Below are 12234 nucleotides of genomic sequence, written 5' to 3'. Positions count from 1 at the left end.
AACATCTATTGCTGAAGAGGGGATAATGTAGACTTGTTCTATTCGAATATCTTTGATTAGAACTTACAAGATTAATTTGGAATTGATAATTGAAATAGAAATGGAACAAAAGGTGTATCTACTCAATTCTTCCTAATCTGTGTCTGAATAAAAGTATGTGACTGCATTTTTTGAGTTGACTAATGGAGTGATATCTTGATGATGCTAAGTGTTGAACACCATTTATGTGTGGTGTTGGCCTACAATTGTGTAGATGAGACCTCTACCCTCGTATCTTGACAGTGTGATGTCTAATAAGTTTAGCAGGAAACAACTTGTTCAAGTTTAGAAAAATGGATCATGTTTCAAAAAATTAACTAACAGATACAATAGAGGAATTTGTTCTGGACATCCACATGTTGGGTCCATTTTAGCAACCCCATATATTTGAATGATCTTGGTTTATTTCAAGCCAACTGGAACCAGGCATTTTCTTGATATTCCTATTTTCTATCCATTTTCTCAATGTTCCCGCATTGCTCCAATTCTCAAACTCAGCAAATGTATTGGACAATAGCACATATGTTGAAGGGTCATTCTCATCGATAGCAAATGCATGTTCTGCTGCACGTTTTGCTGTGTCCACGTCCCCATGGAGCCGACAAGCACCAAGCAAGGTTTGCCAAATAAGAACACTTGGTTTGAATGGCATATCTAAGATCAATTCTTCTGCTTCTTTAATCCGTCCTGCCCGGCCAAGAAGATTCACCATGCAAACATAGTGATCTTCTCCAGGAATAATACCATAATCACGACTCATGGAAGTAAAAAATTTAAGTCCAGTATCGATATGTCCTCCTTGGCTGCATGCATATAGCACACATATGAAAGTAATATAATTAGGCATTGCTCCTTCCAGCTTCATGTCTTCGAAAATCTGGAGAGCTTCATCAGAATGTCCATTTTGTGCATACCCCATAATCATCGTTGTCCATGAAACCACAGAACGTTCAGCCATTGATCTGAAAACCCTCAATGCCTCATCCATACACCCACATTTTGCATACATATCGAGTAATGCATTATCCACGCATACATCAAGATCATCCCCGAGTTTAATCATAAGGCCTTGAAGTTTCTGCCCTTCCTCCAAACTTGCCAAGTTGGCACACGCATTAAACCCTGTCGCAATAGTAAATTTGTTGGGCTTAATACCACCCTTCCTCATTTCACTGATTGCTCTAAGTGCCTTAATAGGCTCCCCACAATTCAAACACCCTGTTGCCATCTGAGTCCAAGAGCACACATCTTTCATAGGGATCTCCTCAAATGCTCGAAGACCATCAGTCAGCCTTTGATTTTTCAAGTACATATCAACCAAGGCATTCCCCACACATCTTTCACTCCCGTGACCGGATTTCACAAGGAGTGCATGAGCTTGCAATCCAATTTCAAGATTGGATAGTTCTGCCAGCCCCGTAAGACCAGTAGCGAAAGTGAATTCATCTGGTTTTATCCCTTCACTATTCATCCTTTGCCAGAATCCTGGTATATCATCACAACTATATTTCAAAAAACCATCAAACATGGCATTCCATGACACGATATCCTTATCCAAACACCCTTCAAACACCTGCGTAGCTTCACTCAACATACCATGCCTTATCAAAGCAGTCAAAAATGCATTCACTAAATACATATTACTAACAAATCCCAGTCTAATTACCAAAGCGTAAACTTGAAAGGCACAAATCAAGTCCACACTCTCTGCAAAAGAGCACGCATGGAGCATGCTCACAAAAGTATACTCATTCGGCCTAACTCTACTCCTGTGCATATCCGAAAACAGGGAAACTGCTTTAGTAGGAAAACCCTTGTGCACAAATCCCGCAATGAGCACCGTCCATGACACCACATTCTTCTCAGGCATTTCCTCAAACAACTGGAGACCGTTCTCGACATCCCCCAATTTCACATATGCATTCATCAAATGGTTGTGCATGAACAAAGAATCTGACTCAAACGTGGATCCCTTGATGAGGTTTGCATGGATTGCTTTTGCTTTTCTTAAGTTTAAAGTCTGCACGCATTCCCGCAGAATGCTAGCACAGGCATAGCTGCTAGTTACAGTATGAATCTTCTTGAGGTGAGAAACCAGCATCAGTCTCAAGTTTCTCTGTAAATAGCTACCTATCTGAGAGTGTCTACAAATACTCCTTTCACATTTTGCCCAATAAGTCATGTACTTCAGATTACATCTACATTAGAAAAATTGTTACTTGGTCAAATCATACATTTGCTCTGTGATTGATCAATTTTCTTAAAACTATACCCCAATTGTACGGCATATATATTCCACCAAAGAATCTTATTACATAATGGTAGTACTAATAATTGACTTTTCATTCTGTATATCAAGCTTCATTTTGAACTCTCAATTACTTCCCAATTTTACCTGCGAAAAATTCATTAGAATAATGTGGAGAGGAATACATAGCTAAGTTTATAGCAGAGTTCCGTGAATATATAACAACTAAACAAGACAAGAGACGTTCGAGTAATTAAATATGACAAAAAATAATCAATAAACTCAGATAATTACAATTTAAAACTCTATACTACCCAGATATGCACATTTTTAATTTCTTTTTCTCTTTCCCCATTCCAAGAAGCGCAAAGACGTAACCTTCCCTTTTCCCCTCTGTTCAACAATGGCAAAGCACGATGTAAGTTGATGATTTTGTCAATCTTAAGTACAAAGGTCTAAATGACTATTTGCAGCAGTCCTTAACCTGATCCTTCACATACTATTAGTTATAAATGTGTATCACCTAACCGAATTCATCTGTATTAACGTTCAACTTTTCTGTACTTGTGTCCATATTCGGACTTGGATTTCCTTTTCCAGACACACCACTGCTTGAAGTAGAATTTGATCGGCAGACACGTTTTCTGGAGTTTCTTGGTAAGACGTCACCAGAACTTGGACCGGTATTATCTGGTGCATCCTTAGCACGCTTCTGCATATGACCTGCACCTGGTTTTATATGCTTGCTAGATCTTTTTGAACCAACAGGAAGTTGATTCTGGATAAATGTTCCAGTTGTACCAAAAGGTCCAAATTCATACCCGCCCACACCTTTCTTGGGGTTCGAATGTGGGGAAATTGGAGGGCAGGAATTCAGATTCAAAGATGGAACATTGGGCTTGATATTAACCCTTCTGTCAGCCAACTCCAATCCAACCAAGCGCCCATCTGATGTGCTACATGTATTGCCTACACGGCTGTCCTGGCTATTTACCTCCCGACAATTATCAATATCTGCATCCATTTCATCCAGCTGCACTTCCTGAAAACATTTAGCAGAAACTGTTTGAAATTAGTGAGATGTACTAAAGTAAAGATAGAACTCAGAGATCTATAGAGCCCTTGGAGTGCATCTAAGCAGCCATTTGAACTATGACAATTTGTTACCATTAAGCCAAAGCAGCGTTAAACGGATCAACAAAAACAGTGGATGGCTCCATGAACGAAATACTTTTGCAAGAAGAATAAGATCAATCAGAAAAGAGTTGTTAGAGAAATGCTTAGTATACAGCACAATAAATCATAGGTGTATGTTATGAAACAGATCCGTCCCAAAACTAATAAACAAGCAAATGAAGCAAGACAAAAAGCTGGAAGAAACTAGCAGCCCTTGTATCTAAGCTAACAAGAAAACAGAAACAAAACTAGATATGCCAAAAATAACATCTAGGAGATTAAATTAGAGGGCGCGGATCTACTGAAGAAAAAGTATTCCTCTCATAATTTTAGAGTCAATTGATTGACAAAGTTAGGAACAATACCTCATTTGGTATGTTGACATATTGTTCTGAGTCAGATGTACTTTCTCCTTCCGAATCAGCCATCTCCTCACGCTCAAACTCAACATTTTCCCCAAATTCTTCTTCAGAGTCACTCAACTCTTCCTGTTCCATTATAATTTCATGAATGGACTCATCCCGCATGTCATCAGAGACTTTATTACTTCCTTTGTTTCTGGATGTAACCAGTGCAAAGACACCTGACTCATGCTCCTCACCGACCCCATCCGGGCCTGAATTTCTCTTCTTGTTAGAATCTTTTGCACTTTCAGATTCTATGATTCCAGACACAGGAGTGCTTAGGGATCTTCCAGCACTACATGGAGTAAGATTTCTGCTCCCAACACCTTCTTGGTTCTTCGATGTGAAAGTCAGGCGAATGTTTAAGTCCAGTTCATTAACCTTTCCACTAAGGCTTGCCCCTTTTGTATCTGAAGCACTTGAACTCCCATCTATGGCTGTCTTACTTGAGGAGGAACAATGATTTTGAATTAAAGTTTGTCTTTTCCTTGATAATGCACCAGACGGACTCCTTACATCAGGATGTGCAGCCACGGAGTCTGTCTCCATATCATCAGCCCTTTGTAAAAGTGGATGAAAGTGCACGCCAAAAGATGACGCCTTTTTTTCTGGAGTTTTAGATGACTTGCTAAGAAAGTTCACAGCATCTCTTATATGCCGAGGATTATGAAAAAGACTCAGACTGAGTTGTGGTTGCTTCCCCGGCAAGTAAGTAAAACAACTAGACGTGCTGGTACTGAAGTTCATTGGATTGTAAGGCAAATGACCACCTTGAGGCGCCTGAAATAATAAAGGATGCATCTGGAGATCAGAGTCACCTCTCTCCGCTACACAATTCTCAATTAAGACCTCAGACTGATTTGCGTGCTGAGAAGGAGCAGTTATATTGAGATAGTTATTCCTACTCAGTCCAGATGTCACAGAAGAGCCAACTACTGACTTCGTGGTGGTTCCAGCATGTGGACCTCGATTTTCTGCCACCATACCACCAATTCTCGAAGCAATTCCAGGAACCTTTGCTGTGGCGGCTGCCTGGGAGCTTTTGAAGGCTGACTGCGACATAACCCGAACTGATGGAGGAAGATTTACGGGAGGCAAATCAGGAGCTAATTTCACCAGGCGTGCACTATTTGGTCTACGAGCTCGATATGGCCGCAGGACTACTTGAGAATGGGCCGGCCTTGAAGGTCACTAAACCAGTTTAGTGCAACAAGAACACAATACTAAAATCCAAGAAACATAAGTGGCAGGAGCAGGGTCTTACCTTATGGTAGCTGAAGACTTGGAACAGTATTGGGGTAGGACATCCCTAGATCCAGAAGAATCATTTTGTTCTCTGGCTTGAAAGCCCTCCTGAGAGGGCGGATGACTGGAGAAACTGGAAGAAATGTTATTATCCGGTCTCCAATCTGCCAAAAATGCCTCGTGAACATATGCTTCATCTTCCTTGTCCATGTGATTATCTCCACTATTATTATCTTCAACGGCATTATCGGTGCTATCGCCCTACAAATTACAGGTTTTTCTTAGTAAATACAAGTTCCTAATGAAAGAAATGCCCCTCCGAATTTCTATACTCATGGGAGAAAACATCACAAAGATTAAAGTACAAAATTCTATGCAGAAAGCAGATCAAAGTTTCATACATGTAAAGAAAAAGTATACACAATTTTTGTCCAGTTATCTAACCACAACACCACTAAGATAAACCATGTTTGAAATATCTATCCTTAATGCACTCATTTTGTCAATTATAACTCATAGATATCAGTCTGTCCAGTCACGTACTTCCTCAATTACTTCATCGGCCTGACCATGTAAGAAGCAAAGATAGCATTGCTGAAAGAAAGACCAGGCAAGAATAGAGATAAATCTGCCAGAAGAAAACCAGGCAAGAAGCAAAAATAGCATTACATTTCAATCTCATGATACAGCAAAAATCCAGAAACCAATGGCAAAGAAAGAATCAACTCTGAAATGGTGATCAGCTGGGAAACAAAGAAGAGACTTCTCTGTGGTCAGAAAGCTGAAATCCTGTAGTTCACCAATTTTAATAACACCTGAAAGTGGGTCCAAAGACTAAGTAAAACATCGGCTAATTGATCAAGGACTAGAAACACCGTAACAGGTCCTCCTCCCAATAAAATCTTATTCTGTATGTGTATGGTCCAGAAGCATTTGGCTTATGTTTATGATTAAGATGTGACCTGAAAAAACATCCAATATGTGCATTGACAGATCAAAACCTATTCTCTTGTTGGAGACTCAATGCAGGTATCATATACAACGTGAAACAAAACCAGAAAGAAAAACATGAGTTTGGACTCTGAACAAACCTACTGTTAGCAAATTATATGAGGGTAACCATTATAGGAAAGGGAGAAATGAGGAACCTCTGATAGGCTTTAAAGTTTAGACAATCGAGTGACACATGATAAATCAAATTCAAATTGATCCAGGTCATGTTCCCAGCAGCAAGAGAAACAAAAGGGTCTCTTTAACAAATAAAAATCACTACAATGAGAGTATTTGAGTCCACTAACGATTATTCTTAACACTATCATGCTCCATGGAGTAAGTTTAACAGGAGAACTGTATAGTCGAAACAAGCTTTGGGATTCTAGAGACATAGGAAATTGCAGATATTTTTATTAGAAGAATTTCAAAATGCATTAAATATTTTGAGATGCAAACATTGAAACAGCTGATACTTAACAGCATCTCAACCTAGATCCATGAAATTGCAGATACCTTCAATTGAATCCTATAGGTATTGAGTTAAACTATCAAAAGCAAGTACATTATTTATGGCAGTCGACCTCACTGTAATTAAAGTTATTGTTGGTGGCACCAGGGTTGCCAAACCATAAGCTGGAAAGCAAGGTGAGCCAGCAATAAACAGATAAAGACATAACATTAACATCATCAGCTAACAATCCACTAGAATGTGGTGAAAATAGATGAAGGAGATGAATAAATTTGACTAGAATATTGCATTTAAGAAGTTCTTTAAAACTCATAGGCGACCGTTTTATTCTATATCTATGCTCTGGAGGCCTGAGCTTACATCAAGTACTAAAAACACTATCATGAACCCATGAGATAAAAACATAAAGGGTAGATGAAACAATATTTTGAAGCTCTGTGGTTTCTGGACAATTATGACTAAAACCAAACAGTCCAAATATGTCAAAGTACAGAAGAAAGGATCCATTATGTGTAGATGATTTGCTGGTTAAAATAATATATTTCCTAGCATCAATCATTGTGCAAGAGGAAGTGGGATGATTGTTATATAAGAAAAAGAAGGAAATAAATTATTGATAAAACATAACAGCATATTAATCTTCTAACTAACTCATTATTCTACAAATAAAGGAAATCCATCCCAAAGGCAACATGGATTTACAACAGCAGAAATCCAATGCAAGTATACCTCTTTTTCGGATGACGACTGCCAATTTGATGGAGAAGGCTTGCTAGTTTTTCTTTTTAGTTCATATAAGCGTCGCTTCGCTTTCTTGTTTTCATCAGATTTATATGATTTTTGTGTGCCAGAAGCAATGCGCCACTGCCTTGGAAGCAAAGAAGGATCTCTATAAGGAACGAAAAATCTCCATATTGATATCCAGTCGAGCTTAAACTTTTTCAACCCCTGAATATAGATGGATATGTGATTGGAAAAGGAATGGTAATGAGACTTTGCTCTATATTAATCACTGAAGCTTACCAGTTCAATACGTGCAATCTCCTCAGAAGTCAAGGGGGAGTTTTTCATCCTCCGTACAGCCTACAAGATAAAACAAGCAATTTTTCTTTAAGATGATGAATGATTCAGAGGCACTTGATGTACAATCAGAAATAATCACACCTTTATGGGATTTTCCGGCGCTTTTGATGATGCACGATTCTTCTGCCTCACAAATATCTGCTTGACAGCATATAACACTTTATCGAATTAGAATGAACTTTTCTTGTCAAAGAACTTCAAGACAAGAAGAGGAAATTGTCAATCACCTTCACATGAAAATCATCACATTCATTAAATTCTTTTTTGTTTTTTTTTTTTTGAGAAAACATTCATTAAATTCTAGGCACACATGTTCCCACAATGCCTAATAATCAAACTGCTGACACAAAATTTTCAGGCTTCAATTTATGTACACTAAAATACTTCACCTGATGCCTAGATTTGCAAGGAAGAAATCGTTGCTGTATGGCCTTCCAGTCAGTATTATATTCCATCAACCCCAATGCTAATAATCTGCAAACAAGTCCCATTTTGGAATAATTGTGAGATGTAGAAGAAGAAATTGTCATGCACAAGAGAAATGGAGATTTTCATAATCAAGCTAACATCCTTTATATTAGACTTTCATTGAACAAGTACTAATGCATATTTGTTTCTGTCACTTATCAGTTCATATAACAGCAAGGAAAAAGAATTGGACATATTTTTGTTTTCGAAGATTCTACACTTCATTCATATCTACAAGGACAGTCAAAATCACAAGCACTGCCACTGGGTCTCAAAATCTAGAACTCTGCACCCGGGCCACTATAGGACCATGAGAGAGTCCTTCTGGATTAATCCTAATCTGGAATTACAGATTCACATGCAGACGTGGTCGCAGAAAAACCAACTGAGAAGGAGCACAGAACATTGAAGCAAATATTTTCAACCATCTTGACCTGCATACTAGAAGCTGCACGGCATATATATTGATATGAATAAAAGGTTATGATCATGCCAATGATAATGGAGAGGTCAGAAACAAGGTGGCATTTAACTATTTCATTTTCATAATTAACTCAGAAAATGTCCTTCTCTTACCAGATCTACATCTTGTACATGCACCCGTAAAAACAGTTGAGGAAACTTGTTAAGTTGTTGCCTTGTGAGAAGGATGATAATTTAAGCAATGCCATCAATTTAGAAATTTCATTATTGATACTCTCAAAAGGTTTTATCATTGAGATATGATTCAAAAGACACAGGTTCAAAATCAGAAACAGGTAATGGCAGATCTTATTTCACCAACGGAGCCCGAATTCAGTCTCCAGCAGCTCATTGTCAAGGAGGATCTGGATAAACCTCAGGAAAAGAAATAAGAAAGGTTTACTAACCAACCATCATCACTGTGGGCCACATCAAAGCACAAAGAGCCACCACAAAATAACTCCTAAACTTATGGACAAACTCACTCTTGTGAGTTCATTGAAGCCATGAGAAATATGTAGGACGATGACCGTTTGGTAGAAACTTAATATGAATTCTACATCCACACTTCAAAGACAAGGCCTTCTCCTGATGCTTCACCAGATAGCATGGTTAAGCAAGATTATCTCATAGGTAAGGTCAAAAGATGTCATGTGCAAAACCACGAGTATCACATCATTTATGAGCAAACAAATTATATTTTGCCTGTCTCGAGCACTAAAAGTTTAAAACCCTATTTTGACACATTATGAAGTGGATCTTCAATCAGTATGAGTGAACAAACTGCAGTGATTTCACCATCCCTTGTTATACATAAATCATCATACAGAATTTCACGGATGTTCAAATGGTGCAAGGAAACATAAGAAAAAGAAAGCATACAACTCACTCATCCTCTGCATCAGTAAAAAGCACCCGATTAGCAAGCGGAGCAGGAGGTGGCTTGTGAGGATAAAGGACAGGATTGAATAAGGGCCAAAACCTCTGAGCTAATTTAGCAATCTCCTTGGGAACAAGAGCAACAGACTGACTTTTAGCTTTTTCAAGCAGAGTTGCAGCCATTGTCTTCTTGGGCATTTGATTGCTGGATGAAGAAGAAAGCACTGCACTGGAATCTGGGGGAGTGTTTTCCAGTTCCCCTTGAACATCGGATTCAGCAGAACATGGAGAATTATGAAGAGGAAACAACGGTTCCTTTTGACAGTGATTCTCAAAACCAAGTTCAATTTGATACCGTTCATATGTTCGGAGGGCTGCCAAAACATGTTACAGAAATATGCAAGTTAGAATAAAGAACAAGAAGCAAACAAAGGTCAGAAAGCACAACAAACAGATCATTTTTGCAATATGGCATACCAGAAGTAACATCATCTATATAGTTTTCAACTAATCTGAGTGGAGCTACATCTATGACAGACAGCACAGGACCACAAATGTAAGGCACCCATGAGGTGCATTCCAGAGCCTGAGAAGTGCGTGCCTGCTCATCAGGTAGATGCTTGTGTCTTCCATCAGACATTTGCTCTGCACTTTTATTGCTGTCATTCGGTGGCAACATTTTCTGAAGCTCATCGGGGACTGATGGATGAACATATGGAGGTAAGAAGCAAAAGCTCGGATATGGAACCGTTCTCCATGTCAATACTTGATCGCGTTTTCTAAGCATCTCAACAATTAATTCCTTAACTTGAGCACCAATATGACTTTTAACAGGCTCAAGAACACAGATAGAGAACACCTGAATAAGTAGTTGTACATGCTCGTGAATCAGACAATGCAACTGCCCTATCTGATGTGGAGTAAATCCACAGGTCAAGCCATTATTTACAGGAGGCACATAGGATGGAGCAATGTTCTGGGTGAGATGTTTCCCATCAAAAGCTGAAAAAGATCCAATTGACGTAAATGGCAAGAGGGGCCGCAGTGGTCTGTTCAACTGTCCTGAAATCTTCTTGCTGTGCTCAAGAGAAGCTTTTTGGCGTCTATTTCGCCTAGTCATTCGCCGTTCTTCAATCTCTTCAGGTTCACTTTCCAGTGCCTCTTCAAGTTCAAGCTCAAAGTCAGCATCGTTTTCTTCATCTTCATCATCAACATTTGCATTCTCTTGTAAATTCTGGGAATCATCACCTCTTAAAACAGCTGCCAGGAATTTTCTGTATTCCTCTTCATCATCGACATTTTGAAGATCATCCTCATCATCAGTTTCTTGAAGAAAAGTTTCAAGTTCATCAAGAGTGAAACTTGCAAGAGAATAACGAGCCCTTGTCCGCATACAGATGGCACCCTCAGTATCCATATCCACCATTGGCTTCCTGGAATGTGTGGCACTGTTCACATCTGTCTGGCTGGTCGACCCATTCTCCTTGTCACAGAGCAATACCTTTTCAGATTCAGCACAAAATACTGAATCTTTCTCATTTGTAGGATGAGTTATGTCAGCCTTCTTTCCACATACTTCTCCAGAAGAAACTGAGTTTTGCATTACTGTCTCTTCACCATGCTTAGCATTTCCACTAGTATGGCAATCTTTCGCAGCGTCTCTGGGGTTTTCCTTGGATTCAAAGATTGGAGAAGGTCTTTCGCTACTATCAGCAATATCCGTATCGAAGTCTTCAACTTCAGAACTCAGGCTTGAAGAAGCTTCAGCAGAATTAGTTTCTTTGAGGAAAGGATTGAAATCTGCATCTTCATCCTCGTCATCTTCTTCATGCAGATTCTCATAGCCATTACAATCCCCCTCTTTGTCCTCTTCCGCCACCTCATTCTCATGTGGCAAAGGGCTTTGCTCGGATATTTTAGGCAAGTTGCCATACTGAGGAAGATCATCTCGGTTATTCGGGACTTGATCTTCAGTAGATACTGAAGTCGAATAACCGGCCATTTTGATGAAAGGATAGGTACAGAAGCTATTAACTATGCATCACATCCAAAAATCTTTCTCTAATAAATTTCACAAATTGGTCCTGGCTGCATAATTAATAATCAATCAGTTACAAGTGAACTCAAATTGATTATTCATTCGTATGTTTTAGGGAAAAGAAACACATTTTTCAGATAAAAGAAACCGGTGTAGTAGTTGTGTCGAGGGCGGATACCCAGCTCCAGACCTTTAGTTAAAAATACAAAACTTAATCCTATGAAACAATTATCGGTTATGTAGTGCCCTAACATAAAATGCTATTCATGTCTACAACAGAAACATCTTCAATTAAACTGCTTTTGACAATGCCATATACATGTAGGCGGTGGGGTGAGCAAGCGCGACAAAAAAAGAAGCGACATACCGGTGGCGAAGAAGTCGTAGGAGGAGGCGCAGCAACTGCCCCGTCATGTGTCCGTCGTCGTCCTTTTTCTCGTTTTCTCTTTTATTTGCTGCCCAATCTTCCACTTGGTTTGAGCTGAGTCGGAGTACATTGTCAGTTGGGCCTATTTCTCTCTACGTATTTGGGCTTTAGAGTCTCATTTCAATTAGCAATCAAATGGGCCCAATGTCTCCAAATCCCCATTATTGTTTCAACTTTAAACATTCATAATTAGTATAATAATAATAAGTGAACTTGAGATACCATTTACATTACACTATCTAACCCTTTTATTAATTTTAGTTAGTCCCACTCCCTTTATTATTCCAAGTTAAAAATCTATAT

The 12234-nt window shown here is 39.0% G+C and overlaps 2 protein-coding genes across 3 annotated transcripts; both read right to left on the bottom strand.

Annotated features, from left to right (window-relative positions):
• Nucleotides 1-323: 323 nt before the first annotated feature.
• On the bottom strand, nucleotides 324-2410 carry LOC105157352 (pentatricopeptide repeat-containing protein At2g13600-like). Its single transcript, XM_011073761.3, has one exon. It carries the CDS (start codon nucleotides 2219-2221, stop codon nucleotides 410-412), a length of 1812 nt encoding a protein of 603 aa, XP_011072063.1. The 5' UTR covers nucleotides 2222-2410; the 3' UTR covers nucleotides 324-409.
• Nucleotides 2411-2537: 127 nt separating this feature from the next.
• DUO3 (Homeodomain-like superfamily protein) lies at nucleotides 2538-12013 on the bottom strand. 2 transcript variants are annotated; one of them, XM_011073759.3, is made up of 10 exons: nucleotides 11872-12013; nucleotides 9944-11554; nucleotides 9477-9840; nucleotides 8047-8131; nucleotides 7739-7795; nucleotides 7598-7657; nucleotides 7304-7522; nucleotides 5132-5373; nucleotides 3829-5047; nucleotides 2538-3329 (listed from the first exon to the last, which is right to left on the bottom strand). In XM_011073759.3, exons 2-10 carry the CDS (start codon nucleotides 11466-11468, stop codon nucleotides 2811-2813), a joined length of 4290 nt encoding a protein of 1429 aa, XP_011072061.1. In that variant the 5' UTR covers nucleotides 11469-11554; nucleotides 11872-12013; the 3' UTR covers nucleotides 2538-2810. The 2 variants fall into 2 exon arrangements, with proteins under 2 accessions (XP_011072061.1, XP_011072062.1); XM_011073760.3 differs by having other exon boundaries at nucleotides 3187-3349.
• Nucleotides 12014-12234: the final 221 nt, after the last annotated feature.

Source organism: Sesamum indicum, linkage group LG3 (assembly GCF_026168435.1).
Source record: "Sesamum indicum cultivar Baizhima isolate 11 linkage group LG3, ASM2616843v1, whole genome shotgun sequence".
Classification (NCBI taxonomy): domain Eukaryota; kingdom Viridiplantae; phylum Streptophyta; class Magnoliopsida; order Lamiales; family Pedaliaceae; genus Sesamum; species Sesamum indicum.
This window is presented reverse-complemented; position numbering and strand designations above follow the sequence as displayed.

Bases quoted from the DNA above. Each gene is read 5' to 3' on its own strand.
- LOC105157352 (XM_011073761.3), bottom strand. From the start codon at position 2,221: ATGACTTATTGGGCAAAATGTGAAAGGAGTATTTGTAGACACTCTCAG.
- DUO3 (XM_011073759.3), bottom strand. From the start codon at position 11,468: ATGGCCGGTTATTCGACTTCAGTATCTACTGAAGATCAAGTCCCGAAT. The intron at 9,841-9,943 runs GTATGCCATATT...ATGTTTTGGCAG, and splicing joins TATAGATGATGTTACTTCTG to CCCTCCGAACATATGAACGG. The intron at 8,132-9,476 runs GTGAGTTGTATG...ACTTGTTTGCAG, and splicing joins TTTACTGATGCAGAGGATGA to ATTATTAGCATTGGGGTTGA.